This window comes from Syngnathus typhle, linkage group LG12 (assembly GCF_033458585.1).
Source record: "Syngnathus typhle isolate RoL2023-S1 ecotype Sweden linkage group LG12, RoL_Styp_1.0, whole genome shotgun sequence".
Lineage (NCBI taxonomy): Eukaryota > Metazoa > Chordata > Actinopteri > Syngnathiformes > Syngnathidae > Syngnathus > Syngnathus typhle.
In genome coordinates, this window is record NC_083749.1 from 2119603 (window position 1) to 2139415 (window position 19813).

General features: G+C 45.7%; 5 protein-coding genes across 6 annotated transcripts; 2 read left to right on the top strand and 3 right to left on the bottom strand.

Annotated features, from left to right (window-relative positions):
* Positions 1-865: 865 nt before the first annotated feature.
* Positions 866-13891, top strand: zgc:162472 (uncharacterized protein LOC553495 homolog). Of its 2 annotated transcripts, none has more exons than XM_061293692.1 (27): positions 866-975; positions 1487-1692; positions 1770-2325; positions 2438-2544; positions 2606-2659; positions 2745-2909; positions 2994-3127; positions 3211-3305; positions 3389-3443; positions 3525-3656; positions 3762-3992; positions 4065-4128; positions 4191-4392; positions 4471-4589; positions 4654-4948; positions 5044-5178; positions 5326-5362; positions 5437-5538; positions 5603-6992; positions 7085-7227; positions 7305-7396; positions 7503-7566; positions 7786-7900; positions 7973-8051; positions 8162-8241; positions 8306-8534; positions 8691-13891. In XM_061293692.1, the coding sequence occupies exons 2-27, from the start codon at positions 1493-1495 to the stop codon at positions 8793-8795; spliced, it is 4980 nt and encodes a 1659-aa protein (XP_061149676.1). In that variant the 5' UTR covers positions 866-975; positions 1487-1492; the 3' UTR covers positions 8796-13891. The 2 variants fall into 2 exon arrangements, with proteins under 2 accessions (XP_061149676.1, XP_061149677.1); XM_061293693.1 differs by having other exon boundaries at positions 7106-7227.
* Positions 10942-14089, bottom strand: arid6 (AT-rich interaction domain 6). Its single transcript, XM_061293696.1, has 6 exons — positions 13926-14089; positions 13476-13629; positions 13309-13361; positions 13119-13216; positions 12897-13056; positions 10942-12391 (listed from the first exon to the last, which is right to left on the bottom strand). Exons 1-6 carry the CDS (start codon positions 13932-13934, stop codon positions 11123-11125), a joined length of 1743 nt encoding a protein of 580 aa, XP_061149680.1. The 5' UTR covers positions 13935-14089; the 3' UTR covers positions 10942-11122.
* A 205-nt stretch (positions 14090-14294) lies between these two features.
* Positions 14295-18742, bottom strand: LOC133163629 (histone H4). The gene has a single exon (XM_061293706.1). It carries the CDS (start codon positions 18592-18594, stop codon positions 18283-18285), a length of 312 nt encoding a protein of 103 aa, XP_061149690.1. The 5' UTR covers positions 18595-18742; the 3' UTR covers positions 14295-18282.
* LOC133163627 (histone H2B-like) lies at positions 17436-18088 on the top strand. Its single transcript, XM_061293704.1, has one exon. It carries the CDS (start codon positions 17499-17501, stop codon positions 17871-17873), a length of 375 nt encoding a protein of 124 aa, XP_061149688.1. The 5' UTR covers positions 17436-17498; the 3' UTR covers positions 17874-18088.
* Positions 18743-18878: 136 nt separating the features above from the next.
* Positions 18879-19385, bottom strand: LOC133163626 (histone H2A-like). The gene has a single exon (XM_061293703.1). The coding sequence runs from the start codon at positions 19349-19351 to the stop codon at positions 18965-18967; it is 387 nt and encodes a 128-aa protein (XP_061149687.1). The 5' UTR covers positions 19352-19385; the 3' UTR covers positions 18879-18964.
* Positions 19386-19813: the final 428 nt, after the last annotated feature.

The following is a 19813-nucleotide window of genomic DNA, read 5'->3' on the forward strand; positions in this document are numbered from 1 at the left end:
TATAGACCTAAAATAGTCAAAACTAAACTGTCGAGGTAGGGTCATTCAACAAAGTTTCCCAACCCTTAATAATTTGCAAAATCTTGATCTTGGCTCAATTTACTAGACGTCTAAATTAAAAACATGAAATATGCTCATATTTTGGAATTTTGAAGTCTGAACAAGCCGTAAGTTGTATAAATAATGCACAGACGTTGTTTGGGTTTAACAAGCATATTGATCCGTACATGTGAATTGGTTATTCCTGTACCACTGATAAAGATAAAATTAAGTTGATTTTCAGACCAAAAATAGACGTTTAAAAAAGGTTGATTTTTAAACCAAAAATTGAATAAACAAGGTTGATTTTTAAACCAAACATAGATGTATTAAATAGGTTGAATTTTAAACCAAAAATAGACGTCTAAAAAAAGGTTGATTTTTAAACAAAAAATAGACGTCTAAAATAGGTTGATTTTTAAACCAAAAATAGACGTCTAAAATAGGTTGATTTTTAAACCAAAAATAGACGTCTAAAAAAGGTTGATTTTTAAACCAAAAATAGACGTCTAAAATAGGTTGATTTTTAGACCAAAAATAGACGTCTAAAATAGGTTGATTTTTAAACCAAAAATAGACGTCTAAAATAGGTTGATTTTTAAACCAAAAATAGACGTCTAAAATAGGTTAATTTTTAAACCAGAAACTCCTGATGTTGACTGTATTGAAAAAAGAAAAAAAATGAAATAAAATTATGAAGCAGCACTGACTGATTTGTGTCTTGTTGGAAATGATCCAAGATGTAGCAATATTAATTTATTATACTAAAAAAACTAATCGACCGAAATCTGAGACTACATTTCCCATAATGCACCGCGCGGGCGAGGAAATATTCCGTCATTGCCAACATGGCGGATTAGCTTCTGGTCTGTCAGGATCCTTTCCCTCGTCGATTAATGGCTATTTAATCCTCACTGACGAAACTATAGTCGGCAGGTAAGTGTTCAGCAAACCGTCGAATATCAACGATAAAATCCTTTTTTGGTTTTGCGTAACTTAAAGACGGAACACGATAGAAAGGCAGTCGTTATCATGTTTGTTGGAGTTTTATCTTTACCTTCTCCATACCTATTTCCAATTCGTATATTTAATCTATATTTTGATTTTAGTTAACCCTAACCCTAACTCAAACCAACAGTGGGGTGTTTATGCTCTTTTAAAAGCTCTCACGAGCTAGCTGTATATCCGAGAACTGCTGACCGACAATGTCAATATTGCACCAAAAGTCAGTTTTACAAATGCCATGTGAGTGGTAATGGTGCAATGTTATTGTGAAGACAAACTATTTTCTATCTTGCCACAGACAGTAAGGAGGCTATTTTGCCCGACATTTTAATTTAGTGGCTTTTCTTTCCATTTCAATTGTTTTTCTTGTCTTGAAAAGTCATCCAGTTCGATGCCATTCCAGTGTGATCCAGCTGATTGAAGCCTCTTGTGAAACGTTCAGGTCCCGATGTTTCGCCGCTCGAGGTTTAGCGTTCGTCCCAATGTGGGCGGGGTCGGGAGGACGGCGGCTTCGTCGCAAGAAACCGCACCGTCAAGTCAGGAGGCCAAAGAGGCTCCTCCGAAAGATGTCGAGGAGAACGCGGCGGCCTCCACGGTGACTGACAGCAAACCCATTGACGCGCCTGAAGCTAAATCTACCACCGTGAGGTGAGTTGGTTATTTAGTTAATTAGTTATGGTTTCAGGCACAATTGGTTAATGTAGACATCTTTGTGTCTTGATTAGTGATGGAAACGATCCAAGTGGGGATGGCACCAGCTCCTCAGCGGCTGTCCAGAGGAGGAAACGCTTCTCTGTCAAGCCCAGAGTGGGCCCGGGCCGCCTCGCTGCCATCACTCGAACGCCAAAGTCCCCTGCCAAGGTGGACTCTAAAAGTCCCCCGAAAGATTCAGAACTTGAGCCACAATGTGAAGCTCAAGCGGCACAGTCCGGGGCTCAGTCACCGACGCCGCCTGAGCCCGAACCTGAGCCTGAACCTTCTGCCGATTCAGAACAAGCAGCTGCCATCTCTGCTGACCACTCCCCAAAAGGAATAAAACAAACAGACAAGGCTTTGGTGCCGTCAGACGATGTGGTCTTCAAAGTTCCCCCCAGGCCACCGGATAAAGAAGCGACGGCAGTGTCGGAAAAAGCCAGGACTCTCCTGTCGACAAAGAGCGAGAAGTCGTTGATTCCCCGATTCTCCCTGAGTCGACTTTTGAACGACCCGTCGGACATTCAAAGGATGGAAAAAGCTCTCAAACTGCGCAAAATGCTCAGACAGGAGATGCGGAAAGAAAAGGTTTGTTTTTGGAATACTTCTTTCTAATTGGTTACACAAAAAAAAAAAAAAAATGTAAAACTCCAAACAAATCATATTTGGACCAATAATGTGAAATGATGTCACCTTGCAGCGTGCAGAGAAAGCAAAGAGGAAGAATGACAATGAATACACTTTGGATCCTTCCAAAATGACCATGAGGGATCTCATCCGCTACCTGCCATCGTCCAACCCTATGTCGTGAGTCCACCTCGCTCGCTCGTTTCTTTTCTTTTTGTGACCCGCAACTGCCGTATCACAGGTACAGTTTAGAGGACGACCCTCAGGGCAACATGACTACGGTTTCCCCGGAGAAGTGAGTTCACCTTCAAGTCCGCCCGAGTCCACCCTCAAGGCTGGGCAAGTTGGAACTCGCTTTTCTACTTTGACGCTAACCCCAGATCGACCGAAAGAGTGCCGAAATTGAACCCGGAGGTTGTCCCGGAGACGAGAAGACAGGCGGAGGAGGAAGAGGCAGCAGCGGAGGAGGAGGAAGAAGATGATGCGATGTTGATGCCGCGGATCAAAGTGGCCGAAGACGGCACTCTGATCCTGGATGAGGAGAGGTAGGTGCACTAATGCAAAAAAAAAAAAAAAACAACCCCGAAGGATTCACTGTAAAATAAATTGTGAGCGCTTGTGTGTCCCAGCTTGACCGTGGAGGTCAAGCGAACCAAAGGACCGAACCCGGCGGAAGGGCGTGACCCCATCTTCGAGCGCGGCTCCACCACCACCTACTCCAGTTTCAGGCCGTCCACCTACTGCAAGCCTTGGACCAGCGAAGGTTGTAGCAACAGCAATTTGTAGCCAAGCAAAAGTTGCGTGCATCTTCGAGCTTGCTTTTTCCACGTCTCCCAATTCCCGCAGAGACAGACATGTTCTTCCTAGCGATCAGCATGGTGGGAACCGACTTCTCCATGATCGGCCAGCTTTTTCACAACAGAACCCGGACGGAGATACGGGTCTGTCAAGAAGAGCGTTGCTGTGTTGTGTTGACGTAGTCGTATATATATTTTTTTCCATGTGTGCGTGTTCAAACTTACAGAACAAATTCAAAAAAGAGGAGCGACAGAACTCGTGGAGAATCGACAAAGCTTTCCGTGAGGATCCCATCAATAGCGACGCCAGATGTTTTTCTCGGAACCTCCCAAGATGACTCCATGTTGCCGTTTGTCCTCCAGGAGAGCGACGCAAGCTGGACATCGAGTATTTCACGAAGCTGCTGGAGAAGATTCTGGAAGTCCAAGCCAACAGGAAGAAGCTCAAGTCGCTGGTGAGGAAGAACTCGCAGAAGAGCTCAAAGGTTGCAAAGAGTGAGTGCACACACCGCTCTGTGAGAACAATGGCTCTTCCTCGAGCCTCGTTGGGGACCTTCTCTGCCAGTCTTCCTTGCTCTTAGTTATGATGCTCCACGACAGGCAAAGAGTTTCTGGACGATCTCCTCGACAGCGAGGAGGAGGAGGAAGACGAGGAGGAGGAGGAGATTGATGACATCTTGAACTCGGAGGCGGAGGACGGAGAGAAAGAGAACGACGCGGATGGTAAGGTCCTCGCCTCCAAGGCCGGGAGGAAACGCAAACGGAAGACTGCGGAGGACGTCTCGGAGCGAAAGAGCAAAAGCAAAGCGGGTGAAAAGAACAACGGAGAAGGTTTGTCAGAGTAGAGCCATCTTGTTGAACCGCACGTTTTTTTGTATCGCGTGATTGCTTTCGTCCCCTCAGACGATGCCTGCACACCTGAAGATGCAGAGGCAGCCCTTCCTGAGGATCAACCCGATTCACAAGTGTAAGGAAACCTGTTTACAAATATGAAACGTTCCTCCGAATCCAACATCGCCATTTGACCAGGTGTGAAATTACGGACAAATCGGCCGAGAGCACGACGATTAAACCCGCCAAACTCTCACGAGGCGGCGCGGCCAAACCACTCCTGCCCCTCGGCCGAAAGTGGAGTAAGAAGCTCCCACCCGGTCCGACCGCCGCAAAGGCAGATGACGACGCGTCGGCGTTAAAGGACGGCGGTGTGGCGGACCAAGCCTCGAATGAGCAGGTGACGAGTCCAGGGCCGTCTTGAGTACGCTTCCACCCAGCTTCACCTCTCTGAAGTTGCTAACTTTTTTTTTTTCAGATGAACAAAGAGACGCCACCTGAAGGAGTCGATGAGAAGGAGAACGGTGATGATGATGATAATGGCGGTGTTTCCTCTGGTGATGAAGATTACACCGCTAAACCTGCAAAACCCACTCGGTACATCCTCAACTTGATAACTCCACTTGGAGCACTTCTAAGAGAAGGTACCACTGTCTTGCAGGTACGGGAGAGTCCCCAAGACTCCCAGCCTCTTAAATTACCCCGTCAAAGAAGAAGGGTCCGCCTCGAAACCTGAGCGAAAACGCACCCCCAAGAGGTCCAGATCTGCGACGGCGCCCTCCACCGCCCCGTCGTCCAAAAAGTCCAAACTTATTACCCTGCGAGCATCCCAGTCTGAATCCAGCGAGGATGAAGACGAGCAGCGCCAGCAGAGAGATGAAGAAGAAGCCTTTGTGCCCGCCTGCCTTCGCTCCCCCTTGGTTGTCGTCCCACAGGTGGACGAGACAATGGAGGAGGTGCCAAACTTTTTTTTTTGTCACAAATCAGTTTCATCACAACATCTGTCTTTGCATGCTTTCCATAATCCAACCCCTCCTCCCATCCCATACAGCTTGATATCTTGGGCAACATGTCTGATGTGTTGGACATTTCCCAAGAGGGACTCTACCCCAATTCCCTCTGTGAGGGGGACAAAAGTGAGACAGGGCCACCTGAACCCTGCGTGCATCAGTTGGACCTCCTGGTCGTAAGTGTCTCCTGCTTAGAATGTAGTTCCGCAAATTTAAGAAAAACAACGATTCCATCATCCATCCATCTTTTATGATTATATATGTATTTTTTTTGGTCGATTTGAGTCTGACAAAGCCTAATAAAAGTCTCGCTTGCCTTTTAGGACGTTATTGACTTAATGTCTCCCGAACACCCCCAAGGTACGTTGAGGCTCTTTTGCAGTGTTCCAAACGCTAATGTTGAAATGAAACGTTAGTTTTTTTCCCCCCTTCAGTGTCCGAGGTGGAGAGCTACAACGAGGCTGCTCGGACCTTGCTGGCCATCGGCAACGTGTCTCACCCCTCTCGGTCGGAGACGCCGCCTGAGCAGACAACAAGTAAGCCGTGTTAATCCTACTTCAAGCACTGCGGCGTTACGATCAAACGGTGTCTTCGTTGCAGAGAGCGGATCGGAGAGCGCGAACGAGACCGACAAACTCCTGGAGGAAGAGATAGCGGAATTCATCGAGGAAAACGCTTCCAGACAAATTCCATTTTCATTAACAGACGACGGAGTCGGTCGGACGACGGACACTCCCACCTTAGAGCCCACAGAACCTTCACCTCCAAATGCTGAAAGCGTGCAGAATTACTCGGCTGCGGTCGCAGAACCACAACCCGAGGAGTCAAACACACCTTTGCTACAAGAAAGTGGCGATTGTAACACTGCCAGTCAAGAAGCACTTCAATCTCAGAAAGCGACCAGGAGTCGGTTCCCAAAGGTCAAGCCAAAACCGAACCTTTCACAAATATCAAGGAGTACACGGCCTAAACCTCAGACTGCGAAAGAAACTCGCCCGTCGCCAGATCCGGAACCCACTTCGAAATCAACAGCTGAAGTCGAACCACGGCCAGCATCTTTAGAGACACCAGAATTGCCTTCTAGCGAGACCATGGTCAATGTATCAAGTGACGCAAAGTCCGCAGAAGCTGATGCCCTTGAAAGAAGTCCGGATTCTGAAGCAGCTCTTCAAGTCAAAGCCGAAGCCTCAAAGACACCTTTGCTCCAAGAAGGTGGACCAGTTGACGCTGCCATGCGGGAAGAATCAAAAAGTCAGAAACCAGAGGAACCGACTCCAAGTGAGAAGGAAATATCCGTACTTAACACAGACGAGACAAAGTCCAAAGATTCCGACGCACTTGAAAGTGGTCGGAGTAATGACCAGGAGGCATCTAAAGCTGCTGTCGCCCAACCCCAGGCCGAAGAATCCAATCAATCTTTGGAGCAAAACGACAGCACCGTGCAAGAGTTACCCGAAAGTCAGAACCCGAGCAAAGTTGTTTCCAGAAGAAGTCGATTCGCAAAGGTCAAACCGAACCTGCAGATATCCAGAAGCTTGCCGTCTAAATCTCAAAGCACAAAAGAACCAAGCACATTGTCGGATCTCGAATCCACTCGCGAAGCAACAGCTGACGTAAAAGCACCTCCGACTTGTTCCTCCGCGCAAGAACCAGGCCACGGTGTCGATTCTTCACCCAAAGTCCGACCCAACTCGGCGTCCGCCGCTCGGTCAAAGGATGGACCGGATGAAGCCTCCATTGTAACCTCAGACTGTCAAACAGTGGAGATGTCCACGTTGTCCATTATTGAAGCTCAAACTGGTGAAGATCCAGCAGTGGGCCAGGAAACGGCAAACATCTCTCCTCACCAGGACACGGTGACGGCGACTGGTTCTTTAAATTCCACAGCTGACAGCCTCCCGTTAAACATCACAAAGCCAGATTCGGCCCAGGAAAGTTCTGGAACTTCTGAAGCAAATCCAGTGAGCGGAGAAGCTCAAGCCCCCAAATGGTGAGCAGAATGTTTTGTGGAACTCCAGACTATCACGAGATGAACTCCATATAACCATCATTTGTCACTAACATGAATTTGCTATCTGAAAGTTCCCCTGTTTGTCCTGAAAGCACCGACGAGACTTTGTTGCCCAAAACCTCCGCGATGAGACGAAGCAGGCTCGTTAAACCCAAGCCCAACGTCGGGCGCGGCGCTCGGCAGTCCCGGCAAGCGGCGGTCAAAACAGGAGCAGGTCTGACACCCTCCATCGGGAAAACTTGCTCATAGAGTTTTCGGATTTTTAATTCTGTTTCTGTCCTGGTCCTTGAGGGCAAGCCACTGTCTTGTCGACCCCACTAGAGGGCGCTGACAATCAAGTTCAGGCTGCCTGCTCTACATCAGAGAGTTTGGCACCAGCCCAGGTAGCAACTTTATTTGACCTATTTAACAAATGTCAGACTTTCTGTTAAGCGTTTGAATTTGGAATCTGGAGTGTCAGTTTCTGTTTCACCCAATGTCCGTCCACAGGATGATTCGGCGTCAAGCACCGGAGCAAATCAAACTTCTGCAAGTCTTACAGTATTCCCAGACAGTAAGTCAAGTAACTAAGTACTGCTGGAGCCCCAAAAATATGATTTTTACGAAATAAAAGCTTGGGAAATTTGTGGTTATTGTTGTATTGTGCCCGGCTTGGTCACGCTAAGAACTCGCTTTTGTTCGTATTTTAATTGAGACTGAAGAATAATGGCGTGCGGAATGAATGTCATTGTTATCGCACCGCTTGGGTCTGAAACGAGTTCCGTCACCTCAGCGCTGCCACAGGCGTCAGACACGGCCGAGCCCTTCTTCATACTGTCCCTGACGGAAGTCCCGCTGGATGAATCTCCTCATCAGCCCCCCCGGGCGGAACCATCAGCGCAGCACAGGTCAGAACTGTCCAAAATGGCTGACGTGTGATACCTTGCGTGGATTATGATGGTGCTTCTTTGTCTTCGCAGCCATGCTGAGGAGAGTGCGGTTGCAGGGCCGAGCCGTTCCCCATCTAGCATCCTTTGTGAGGAGATGGCTGTCGCCACGGTAACAGTGTAGCGCTGACATTGCAGGATTTTTGTACGATGGGCCGGGCAGGCATTTCGAAGATGAACTATTTGGATTCAAGTCCATTTTCTGCTCTTCTATTTTCTCAGAGTGAAGTCACAGAACATCCAGGAGCACTTGCAGGAAGTGAAGACACGACCACCTCAGCTGTTACAAGTTCTCGGCAAAGGTGATGAAAGTTCAAGACAGCAATTAAGCAATACCACACCTGCTCACGTTCAACTTTCCCATAGGGGACCCAAAGGCTTCCTCTCCTTCCTGACGACGACAAGCAGCGCTGCCCGGTCCGAGTCACGTCGAGGCAGAGCGGCTTCGCGCCGACCGAACGTTCGTCAAAGTATGCCCAGAAAGCGGGCGACGGCCACAACTGCCCAACCGGAGACGACACAAAGCACAACCGAGCCCGAGTCATTAACGATGGCATCGCAAGCATCAGCGAGTCCCTCTCTGGCTTCAACCGAGGTAAGCAGTGCTCAAGAGCGCCATCTGCAGGCTCGTGAAAAACCTCAGTGGCATTTATTCCCCCCGTTTTTGCGCTTTACCTTTATTTAACCCAACGGAGAAGAGATTCTCAATTTTATACAGCGCTTAGCTAAAACTCTTGCGCGTGTGTTGTAGGTGTCGTCGTGTCGTCACGGCGACGGCGTGGCAGCCCAAGAGGAGCCCACCGACGTGTCCCAGTACTTCCTAAGTGACATTTTCACCGAAGTGAACGAAACGTGACACGCACTCATTTACCTTTCGTTTCCAACATGCACTTCTCCAAAAAGTTTTTCAGCTTTGGGTGAACTTTCAGGGCGGTCCTAAAATGCACTCCAACGGTGAACTTTCCTTGATGGTTCCATTTCGGTCCATTTAAGCCCAAAGCCCAACGTCGCTAACTTTCTGTTGGTCCTGCATTCTCAATGTGCAGCATTAATTTATTTTTTTTTGACGTGGGACAGCAGACTGTGAAATAATGTGAAGCAACAGCAACCTCCTCTTTTGTGCCCTTTTTTTTTTTTTTTAAAACAGGCCTTTTCAACACAATACACGTAAAACCACCTTTCATTGAGCGAAACGACACTTGAGCTAATTATGCAATTGAATGCAGATAAAGTTTTGTTTTGGTTTTCTTTTCTTGTAACGCCTGACTAAATAGTTCCTTTACGTTCCAAACAAACACCAGAACAGGTCTACGGGTGTTAGCCGTACCCAGTTTCGACTTTCCAAAACAAGCTAATTATACTGCCGTTGCTAATTGGCGGCGCCAAACATGACCACGTCATTGGCTTTGAGCTACTTTTCACGATGTTGACCAGCAGGGCTTAGTAAGATTGTTCAAATCTATTTATGGCCTTGCGACTGTAGGAAATCTTAGATCTTCACTGCGATGTGGCAGGAAAAATGTTATGGCAGGTTGTCAGATTGCCTGGTAGTGCCTAAAACAAGCAAAATCTGATCATGTCAATAAATAGGCTTGCGTAACACCTAAAAAAGTGGTTGGTCCTTGTATATCTTGTTCCTTGTATGTATAAAGGAAAAGTGATAAACAAACAGTGCATAGAATTGCAGCATGGCATTTAGCCAAAGGTCCAAATCCAGTTCTCCACCTATCCTCGGATACAAATAATTTCTCCTAAAATTCCCCTAAAGCTTAAAATATTCTGTCAAATCTGTCTGTAACATTCCATTGAGTTTCAGCAAAACATATTTGGAATATTTGATCCCGAGTGCGATACGGCAGATGTTTTTTTTTTTTTTTATATAAAATATTCTGTCAAATCTGTTTAACATTCCATTGAGTTTCAGCAAAACATATTTGGAATATTTGATCCTGAGTCTGATACGGCAGATGTTTTTTGTTTTTTAAATCTGGTTTGCAATCATAACCAGCATAGTAAGAAAAACAAAACAACTCACCCATGCTGTAATTTGGTACCGGAAAATGTCGTAATGTTTACATATTTTTACAAATGACTCCGTGGAGTATGTTATTTCAAAAAAGTATGGCTTGTTTAAATAGGAGGACAAATGGCCTTTTACTTACGCAAGACGCCAACATTTCTCGCATTGTCGTTAGCAAGGGAGAAACTTCCGACGAGACGTAATTACATATTGGCATCAGCGACCTGTTGGTTCTGTTTCCCAAGATTGGTCTCTTTGTGGAAAGGCAATTAAATAAGGCACAAGCTGTTCTTACAAACAAATCTTGACGGCTTTTGTTTTGCCGAATGGCCAGAATTCCTGCTAACAATCGTGAGAAGCTTGTGGACGTTGATCCAAAACGGTTGACGTCCATTTTACAGTTTGAAATACGATAAACAAAAAAATACCAATGACGTGTATGTCAACTTCTCACTTTAAAGGAAGTAAAACAAAATCAAATATTTTTTTCCCCTCAGTCTGCCTTTTAGTAAATAGAAATAATTAGATCATTTTAATTGATGTCGCACAGGAAAAATTCAATCTTTTGTTAGCTCAGACCGTGAGAAAAAATAGATAAATAATACTTTTAAATGCCACGGAAGACAAATGAAAGACTATAATACCTTTTTTTTTTTTCCCCATGACACTGATGGCGAGCCAAAACCATCCCAATTGCTTTGTTACTTCATATCCTCATAGCGGCTTTATTCTGTCTTCATTTGCATGTGTGTGACAGAAGATTATAATAATTCAAATAAGGCGGCGGCTTCTCAAGTTAGGTGTGTATTTTTTCGCCACCTGGCACGAAGCCAGCTATCAGTCTTTAAATGCTCAACCTTTACGATTCCCACATTGTTTTTTAACTTAATTGTTGGTATGGTTTAGGTGCGGTGCGCAATTACTCGTCTTGTGAAAGAGCGAGAATTTTCCGTCATCTTAGAAAAACAAGACACAAGAAGAGGACTGGATATTTGGCCTTTATTTCAAACTTGACTCTTTCAGTTGCCCATTCTGGAATGTTAAACATTTGAAGGAGGAATACTTGTTAGTTTAAATGTGGGTAAAAAAAATATATATATACAAAACAACCCCCCCCCCCCCTCTCCATGGTGAACGGATGTTCTTGAAACGAGTCACGAGTGTCACGTGGAGTTGGAGATGATTTTCTTGAGCTTCATCACCTCCTCGCTGGTGAGGTGCAGCATGGAGGCGGCCGAGCTGGAATTCATCAGTGAGTTCTTTGCCTCCGCCGCCTTCCGCCGATTGGGCTCGCCGTCTCTCTGATGGCTCGTTGTTACCGAGAGATCGCGCGGAACCGGACTGGGGCTCCTGGGCGCTTGTTTGTCTTTAGCGGAGGCCTCCCAATAAGACGGCGGTCTGAGGCCGCTCGATGACATGCTCACTTCTGGCTGGGGGAACCGAGAAGCCTCCGGAACGGCGCTCGCTTTCGAAAGAGGGGAAGGCATTGCGAAGGTGGTGAAATGATTTTGGCTGGGGATGTGGCGAATCGTGGGTGTCTGGATGTTTGGACTCGGCTCCTTTTTGTCCGGCACCCTGAGATCTTCGATGCTCCGCCGATGGAAGTCGGGGTGAAAGAAAACCTGTCCCGGGTGCGGGTACTTGTTCTGTTGCGACACCTCCTGCAAGAGGCGAGGTAGCTGCTTGGGGTCGTGAGTCGCGCCCGGGGGGCCGTACGTCCGCAGCCAATTGCGGAACACAGACAGGGGGATCTCGATCTCCATTTTTCCGTCGTTTCCGGGAGGCGGGCAAGGCTGGACGTTTGGTTTCTTTGCCGCTGGACCCTCGTCTTGCACTTGGTACTCTGTCGGACTCTGCTTGGTGAAGCAGGTGCGACCGTCGGCCCTCGTTGTCAGGGTGCTGTCAAAGTCTGGACTACTTCTGGAGGTGAGGTCCACCACAAAGTCCTCCCTGGCCCTGGTGAGGTACGACGCGGCTCCGACCTCCACCGCCTGGTCCGGCTTCTTGGCGCCGTCCTTCCTCGCTACCTGCGAGTGCAGACGCGTGTACAGCGAGGAGGGCATGTTGAGAAACTTTGGGTTCTTGCTGGCCATGGGTGGGGAGAAGGACGATTTTGGATTCCCATCCATCCTCTGACTCTCGGCTTTAATACTCAGATTGAGAGGCTCGCTCAGTCCCGACGACGATTTGTACTGCTCGGCCAGGAAGCGCAAGTGGTCCAAAGGCCTCACGCGTTCCGTCTGAGCCGGAGCGTAGGCGGGGAAGGTGAATTTGGGCGGGGGGCCCGGCTGAGGGCTGTGTGGTGTCATCATGGAAGGTGACATGGGAACGTAAGGCGGCAGCATAGCGCCGCCTGAGTGATAGCAGTTGGGATGTGGCAGTTGGAGAGGAAAGACGGGGTGAGGAAGACCTGGCTGGAGGTTGGGATGATTCTGTGGGAGAACAAAGTGCTTCGTTTAGTCATACCCCACTAGCTTCTCTGGTGACCTAGTCTGCCTCCATCATCCTCTGATTTAATCAAACCGGAACTACAAACATACTCAACGGTCTATCATTAGTATTAAGCAGGAATTTAGTTACGCATTCACATACTGAATGAGGTTAATCTATAATTGCAAGGGCGTGACCCGGTTGTTAAAGTGTCACGCTCTGGCACTATTCTGCCTCGACTACCGTAATTTTCGGACTATAAGTCGCGTTTTTTTTCATAGTTTTTCGACTCAGGAGCGACTTATATACATATATATATGTTTTGTTTTCACTTTTTTGGGCGATTTATACTCTGGTGCGATTTATAGTCCGAAAATTACGGTAAACTATTATCAGACATCTACCGGTACTCCGATACTAATCCGAAACCCGGACTCAAAATGGAGCCCATTGCCCCACCTGCTTTAAACATCTTTCTTCTCCCCGGCAAGAAATAACGTGACCAACCTGATGGTGCATGGGCAGTGACATCATCTTGCGTTTGAGCGCCCTCGCCTCTATGTCCTCGGCCACGCCGTAGCCGTGGTAACGGTAGTGCTCGACCACATGCGGCGACACCACGTTCATCTGCATTCCCTTCAGGTGGCACTCGTAGGCCAGCAGCAGTCTATTCCAGATAGCCCCATGTCAGTTTCCAGATTGAATTGACCCCCTCCCCACTTGACTCACTTCTCGTAATGGCGGCGGGTGCAGGTGGCGGCGCTGGTGCTGCGAGGGTTCCCTCCTAGCGAGTTGTAGACCTGCTTCCAAAGCTGTTGAGACGTCACCTGTCCGGAGAAAAGTCGTCTCCACGTTACAAAGTTAGACGACAACGGAAAAATCCCAGAGGTGCTTCGTGACTCGAAGCCATAAAACGTACCTGGTGATAACCCCCCAAGTCTCGGACTGTCTTGAACATCACAAATAGATCGACTGGGAAAAAAAGAACAACGGCACCTTAGAGTCCATTCAATCACAATAACGTAATAATAGTTGATGTCCATTTTTTTGGTTCAGTCTACCAACAATTTCAAAACACTCAAGTACTTTGTTTGAAGCCCAGATGAGGGATCCTCTCGATGGGTGTGTCTCGCTTCTTCATGAAAAGGTAGAGATTGGTCAGAAAGGCCTCCTCGGTCATGCCCGTCAACTCCCGAAAGTGCTCCTCTGGGACCCCCAGCTGAGCCTTGGCCCTATGTGCCTAGGAAAGATCAATATATATAAAAAAAAAAAATACTGATCAATCCCTTCCCTAAAATCCTAATCCTAACCCAAATCTGCAACCTATCCTGAAGCCCCAATTTGCAAACGTAGCTCTAATCCATACCCCAACTCTCACCCCTAACTCCAAATCATAATCCCGAAGTGTAAATCCAAATGGTTTCGAAGTTCAAAACGACTTCGGAAATTGCGATATGAGGCCAAACCAAATCCTAACCCAACATCCAATCCTAAACCTCAAATGATTCCATGCAAAAATCATATTCCTTTACTCACCATTTCCATTATGAGCGTAAATGAGGGTAGCAATTAGTCAGCAGCATCCGAAAGCACTGCAACACACAAGCGCCCGCCCGCACGCACGTACGTCCCGGCGGCTGTTCACAAAATATTTGACAGGACGACAGACAGAGGCTGTTTATTTCAACGTCCCTCCGTTAAGATTTCGACGGTTCGACCGGTTCGACCAGCTACCAAACTGCAACGCTGAAATCGACCGCACGGCACAATTTGGCTCAAGAAGTTGTTCAACTGGCCCAAATCGAGTATTGGGTCTTGTTCGGCGGGCGGGCGGGCGGTACACTTTACGCTAAGATGTTCAAGGAAACGCGTGATGGTTTGATGAAATGTGAAGATATTGTACCGAGAATAACAGAACACCACGCGGATTGTTGTTTGCGTGTAAACGGGAAATGGAACATTTTAACTGAGGTTAGATTGTTGGACATTTTATTTCAAGATTTATTATGTCGTTTGTCACAGGATCAATCCTGTTGTTGTAAAGATTTGTTGCTTTAAAAAAAAAAGAGCAAAATTAAGTTGATTAATTCATATAAAAGTCAACTACAAACATCAGACAGAAAAATAAAAAAATGGTACAATACAAAAGAAAAGAAAAAAAAATTGGATTGATAAAAAAGAAAATAAAGATGGGAAATTCAAAAACTCAAAAATAATGGAAAATTAAAAAGGGGGAAAAAAAAGAGGAAAATAACAAAACTAGTAAATAAATAAAAATTAACACCAAATCAAAAGAAATACTAAAAATGATTAAATGTTCATGTTGATATATATAATCAATATTTCTGGCAAAAATAGAAAATGAAAAAAAAATCTAGACAATAGCAAATAAATAAAAAGTAATGCAAAAAGTCAAAAGAAATAACAAAAATGATGAAATGTTCATGTTGATATCGTCAATATTTCCATCACAAATTCATCAACTTTGATCATTTTCTTGGGGTAAAGTTTGAAAAGTGATCTAAAAATAAACCAAGTCAAATTGAAAACTATGCGCCGTCCCTGAACATTCCGATATTTATCTATCGCTGATATTCATCTATCGTCAGGCATACGTGTCGAGACGTAATTTCATCTCATGCCGCCCGGCTGGTTCAACAGGAAGCAGATTTGGCCAACGTTAATCAGATCAATTGCAAAGACGCGCCATTCCGCTGGAATGATAATTACGTAGGCGTGCTTTGACTCGGGATAAATATAACATTCAGTTGCTCTTGAGGACATTTTGCAAAGGTCAAGATTCTTTTCACGCCCCGAACACTAATCAATTACACTGCTATTATTAACCTTACTAAATAACACACAAATACACATTTTCATTCAAAAAACATTTTTGTACAAATTATTTGACTGTCAACATTTCTTAAAAAAAAAAAAGTAGAGGTCACGAAGTCTCAGCAAAATGACTAGCGTGTCTTTGTTAAGTCAAACCACTGCTCAGCAAAACAAAGGTGGCATTGATTCAGAGAAAAGTCCAAATACGAAACTTATCCATCTTCAGCTCGGCATGCCAGAAATGTTATATTGGAAACGATGATGTCATCGTTCTAGCAGTCGCTCGTCCCCCTAGTTTTTGTCGTCCTCGCATTAATGTAACCTCAAGTGAGCCAAAAAATTGATGTCGTTGGACAAGTGTGCACACCCTCTTATTTTATTCCAGGCCGCACAGAAAAATTAAAAACGAGTGTTCAGAAGTTCAACTTTGCAAACACAGTACAGCCCACCCCGAGGGTCATATGCACTCACAGAATGCCAAGGTGACAGCAAATTTGACTTTGTGGAATAGCCGGCTCCGGAGCACAAAAGCTCTCACATCATCGACTATGTTAAGAATGGCGTCGGCCCGCGTTTTGATTTCACATGTCCATGTTACCATCATCATCACACCTCGATAAATTCTCAGTCAAGGGTGCGCCTTTAATTCTTCCGCTTGACTCGTAAGGCCAATATGGAGACAAAAGTTTTATTGCAGTTCCTTGGGAGGCACTTGGCTGTGTGCTTCTCAAGAAAATACAATTCAATGGTGACAATGGCTTTGTTGTTTTTTCTTCTCCACCTTCCTTTCTTCACATGATGAAGGTCATGCTAATTTCACTCTAATTGCAGCATTTAACCAAAAGAACGGGGCGATTCCCATTACCTGCTGAATGTCGGGCACGCCCCAGAACAAACTAATGACAACGTTAGCTTTTCATCACACTTTTTGTGCAGCAGCGCTGGCGCCAGACCTTTTTTTAACGTTTTCCGTTCCTCATGATGCAACTGATTGATTTTTTTTTTACTTTATTTTGACAATAGACAGAAGATCAAGTTGGGACAAGTTTTAGAAGTAATGAATAGCAAATTGCCATGTAATTGATGATTTGCTTAATCGCATCCGTCAGAAAAAGACGCCGTCACGCCACATTCCTGGGAGGGTAATTTAGGGTTGCAGCAGCGGCGTTATTACATTGACGCATTTCTGCCCTGAGGGGGACGTCTGTGAATTGTTCTGAGGGTGGGGCCTTCATCCCACGCTGACAAAGATGATCTTAATTACGCTGGATACGTTCCAGACCAACTGAAATGTGGACATGCCAAAGTGGTTCAAATGTAATGCAAATTTGTCTCGATAAACTTATTGATAAACATATTCGGTAAACTTGTTTGAATGTTTTGGTGAAACGTAGGCTAAATGCTAAAGGTATAGCATGTTTCCCCATAATGCATGTGCAATTGTGTACTTACCAAATGTCATGTTGCTAAGTTTTGAGGGCTGATTAATTTGGTTTTAAATCTGGATAACATTACTTAAAAATGACTGCTTTGAACAAAGATGGCCGACTTCCTTTGTGTTTACAAGCTTGGCCAGCAAGCAATCGCCTGATTGGCTGAGATCTGGGATAGGATAAATAATAGTATGGCTAAGATTGTTTATGAGCCCAAGCTAGCATCAGTTTAAAGAAGTGAGGTGAGTCACATAATGATCTCATGACAGTCATAGCTGCCTAAGGTGTAGCCGCACATTATCATTTGAAAAATTACTTTAATTGGCCTCTTGTAATAATAACAGCCTTTTGTTCAAATAGCTCCATTCTGTGTCGTTATGCCGCTCCTAATTCCAAAGATACACGACTGCCTTAGACAACGCAATATTTCACAATGGACAAATGTTGTTATTCCAGTCCTTTTCAAATAAAATGTCCAGCCATTGCACACGGTGCAGTCCTGTTCAATCGTCCCATCTGTCAGAATGAACTTGACTCATTTCATACAAGTAAAAAAGAGAAGCAAACGCACACAGTGCAAGAGCGACGTCCTAGCCGAATGATTAAGCGCCCAATGAGCAACAAGCCGGGATCCAGTCCACCCACCAATGAGAAAGGAGCAGGGGGCAGTCCACCAATGAGGAACGAGTGTTGTCACAGTTGTGTTAGTAATACAAGAGTCAAATGCAACCGTCCAGATTCCAGCCAATCGCACAGTGGCGTTCGCACAGTTAAATTTGCATGACGGCCTCCATAAGAACACAAGCTCCTCAGCTGAGACTTCAACACAGTGTAATCTAACATGCCTGATCCGGTTAAATCAGCGCCCAAGAAGGGCTCCAAAAAAGCCGTCTCCAAGGCCCCCGGCAAGCCGGGCAAGAGAAGAAAGAAGGGAAGGAAGGAGAGCTACGCCATCTACGTGTACAAGGTGCTGAAACAAGTGCACCCTGATACCGGAATCTCCTCCAAGGCAATGAGCATCATGAACTCGTTCGTCAATGACATCTTCGAGCGCATCGCTTCGGAGGCTTCTCGTTTGGCTCTCTACAACAAACGTTCCACCATCTCATCCAGAGAGATCCAAACCGCTGTGAGACTCCTGCTACCCGGCGAGTTGGCCAAGCACGCCGTGTCCGAGGGCACCAAGGCGGTCACCAAGTACACCAGCTCCAAGTAAAACACCCCGCTTTGGTGTGCAACAAAACGGCTCTTTTAAGGGCCATCCAAATCATTTCGAAAGAGTTTGACTTCCGTCAATTCTCATGCTCACAGGATATCAAACAAATATACAAATTGTTAAGCTTACTTAGATATTTGTTTAATATGTATTATATATATATATTAATGTTTATTTTACTGTATTATATACACAATTAAAAAATGCGGACCTGAGACGACAATTTCCCCGCCCCCCCTTTCCTCATAACTTCATGTACGTCATATTGTGCAAGTAGGTCAAATGAATTCATTCATAAATTCTCACATGACAGAAATATTTTCGCATGAATTGTTGGGAATGTTGAGCTCTTAAATAAGTGTGTGGCCCTTAAAAGGACCTTTTGGGTTAGTTGATTTGAGCGCAACGTCTAACCGCCGAACCCATAGAGAGTACGCCCCTGCCTCTTGAGAGCATACACCACATCCATGGCGGTGACCGTCTTTCGTTTGGCGTGCTCGGTGTAGGTAACAGCGTCACGGATGACATTCTCCAGAAAAACCTTGAGCACGCCACGAGTTTCTTCGTAGATCAGCCCAGAAATACGCTTCACACCGCCGCGACGAGCCAGACGTCGGATGGCGGGCTTGGTAATCCCCTGGATGTTATCGCGGAGAACTTTGCGGTGGCGTTTAGCGCCTCCTTTCCCCAAGCCTTTGCCTCCCTTTCCTCGACCAGACATTTTGCTTTAACGTAGTAACAACTGATGAGTCGTCGGTGCGTTTATAAGCAAAAGTGCGGACCTGAGAGAGGACAGCTAACCCAATTCGACGCGTCATCCAGTAGGACTTCCCTTATGCATTGCTTGCCCAAACAATTTTATGTGTAGCCATAGGAACATACAATAAACCGTGATAATCGGAATTATGTTTAACTAGTTCGTATTTGGGGTTTGGCAGGATAATAGTATAACTAAATAATATAGAATTTCAAAAACAGTTTTTGATAAATTCAAGTTCAAAGTAATAAAAGTCATAAAAATGTACTCTTTATGAAGGAAATGGTTGGCTCTTAAAAGAGCCGTTGGGACTTGGTGGTTGTGCTCTCCATCTTTATTTCGACTTTGCAGTCTTCTCGGTCTTCTTGGGCAGAAGCACGGCTTGGATGTTGGGCAAGACGCCACCCTGGGCAATCGTCACGCCACCAAGCAATTTGTTGAGCTCTTCGTCATTACGGACGGCCAACTGCAGGTGACGGGGGATGATTCTGGTCTTCTTGTTGTCACGGGCGGCGTTGCCAGCCAATTCCAGAATCTCAGCTGTCAGGTACTCGAGCACCGCCGCCAAGTAGACGGGAGCACCCGCACCGATACGCTCGCCATAGTTGCCTTTGCGAAGAAGCCTGTGAACACGACCTACGGGGAACTGAAGTCCAGCACGGGAAGAACGGGTCTTCGCCTTAGCTCTAGCTTTGCCACCGGTTTTTCCACGTCCAGACATGTTTAGGTAAATTTCGGCTTTGTGTATTACTAACACGGGTAGTGCGAAACACGGAGTAGCATATATATACGGGCCTCTGCTGCCCGTTGATTGGTTGGCTGAAGCGGAGAATCGGTTGTCCAATCAGCAGCGAGCTATAGCCCTCACTGAGCAGAACCAGAATTCCCCCTCCCTTTCCAAAGGTGACGTCATAAAGAATACACAAGATGTCATTATTACGCTGCTGTCGTGTTGAAAAAACAAAAACAAATTGACTGTTTATTGCGCGTGTTTTGTTTCTTAATAAAATTAAAATTCACACAGTAATGTTTATTTTAATGACTACATTTAAACGTGGAATAAAAGAGATGTCGCTTCAACTAATTTGCTCAATGTAATGAAATAATGCCATATTAATTGTTGCAAATAATAAATAGCATTAAGACCGACCACTTAGCTTGTATTTTTTGTTTATTTGTGTGT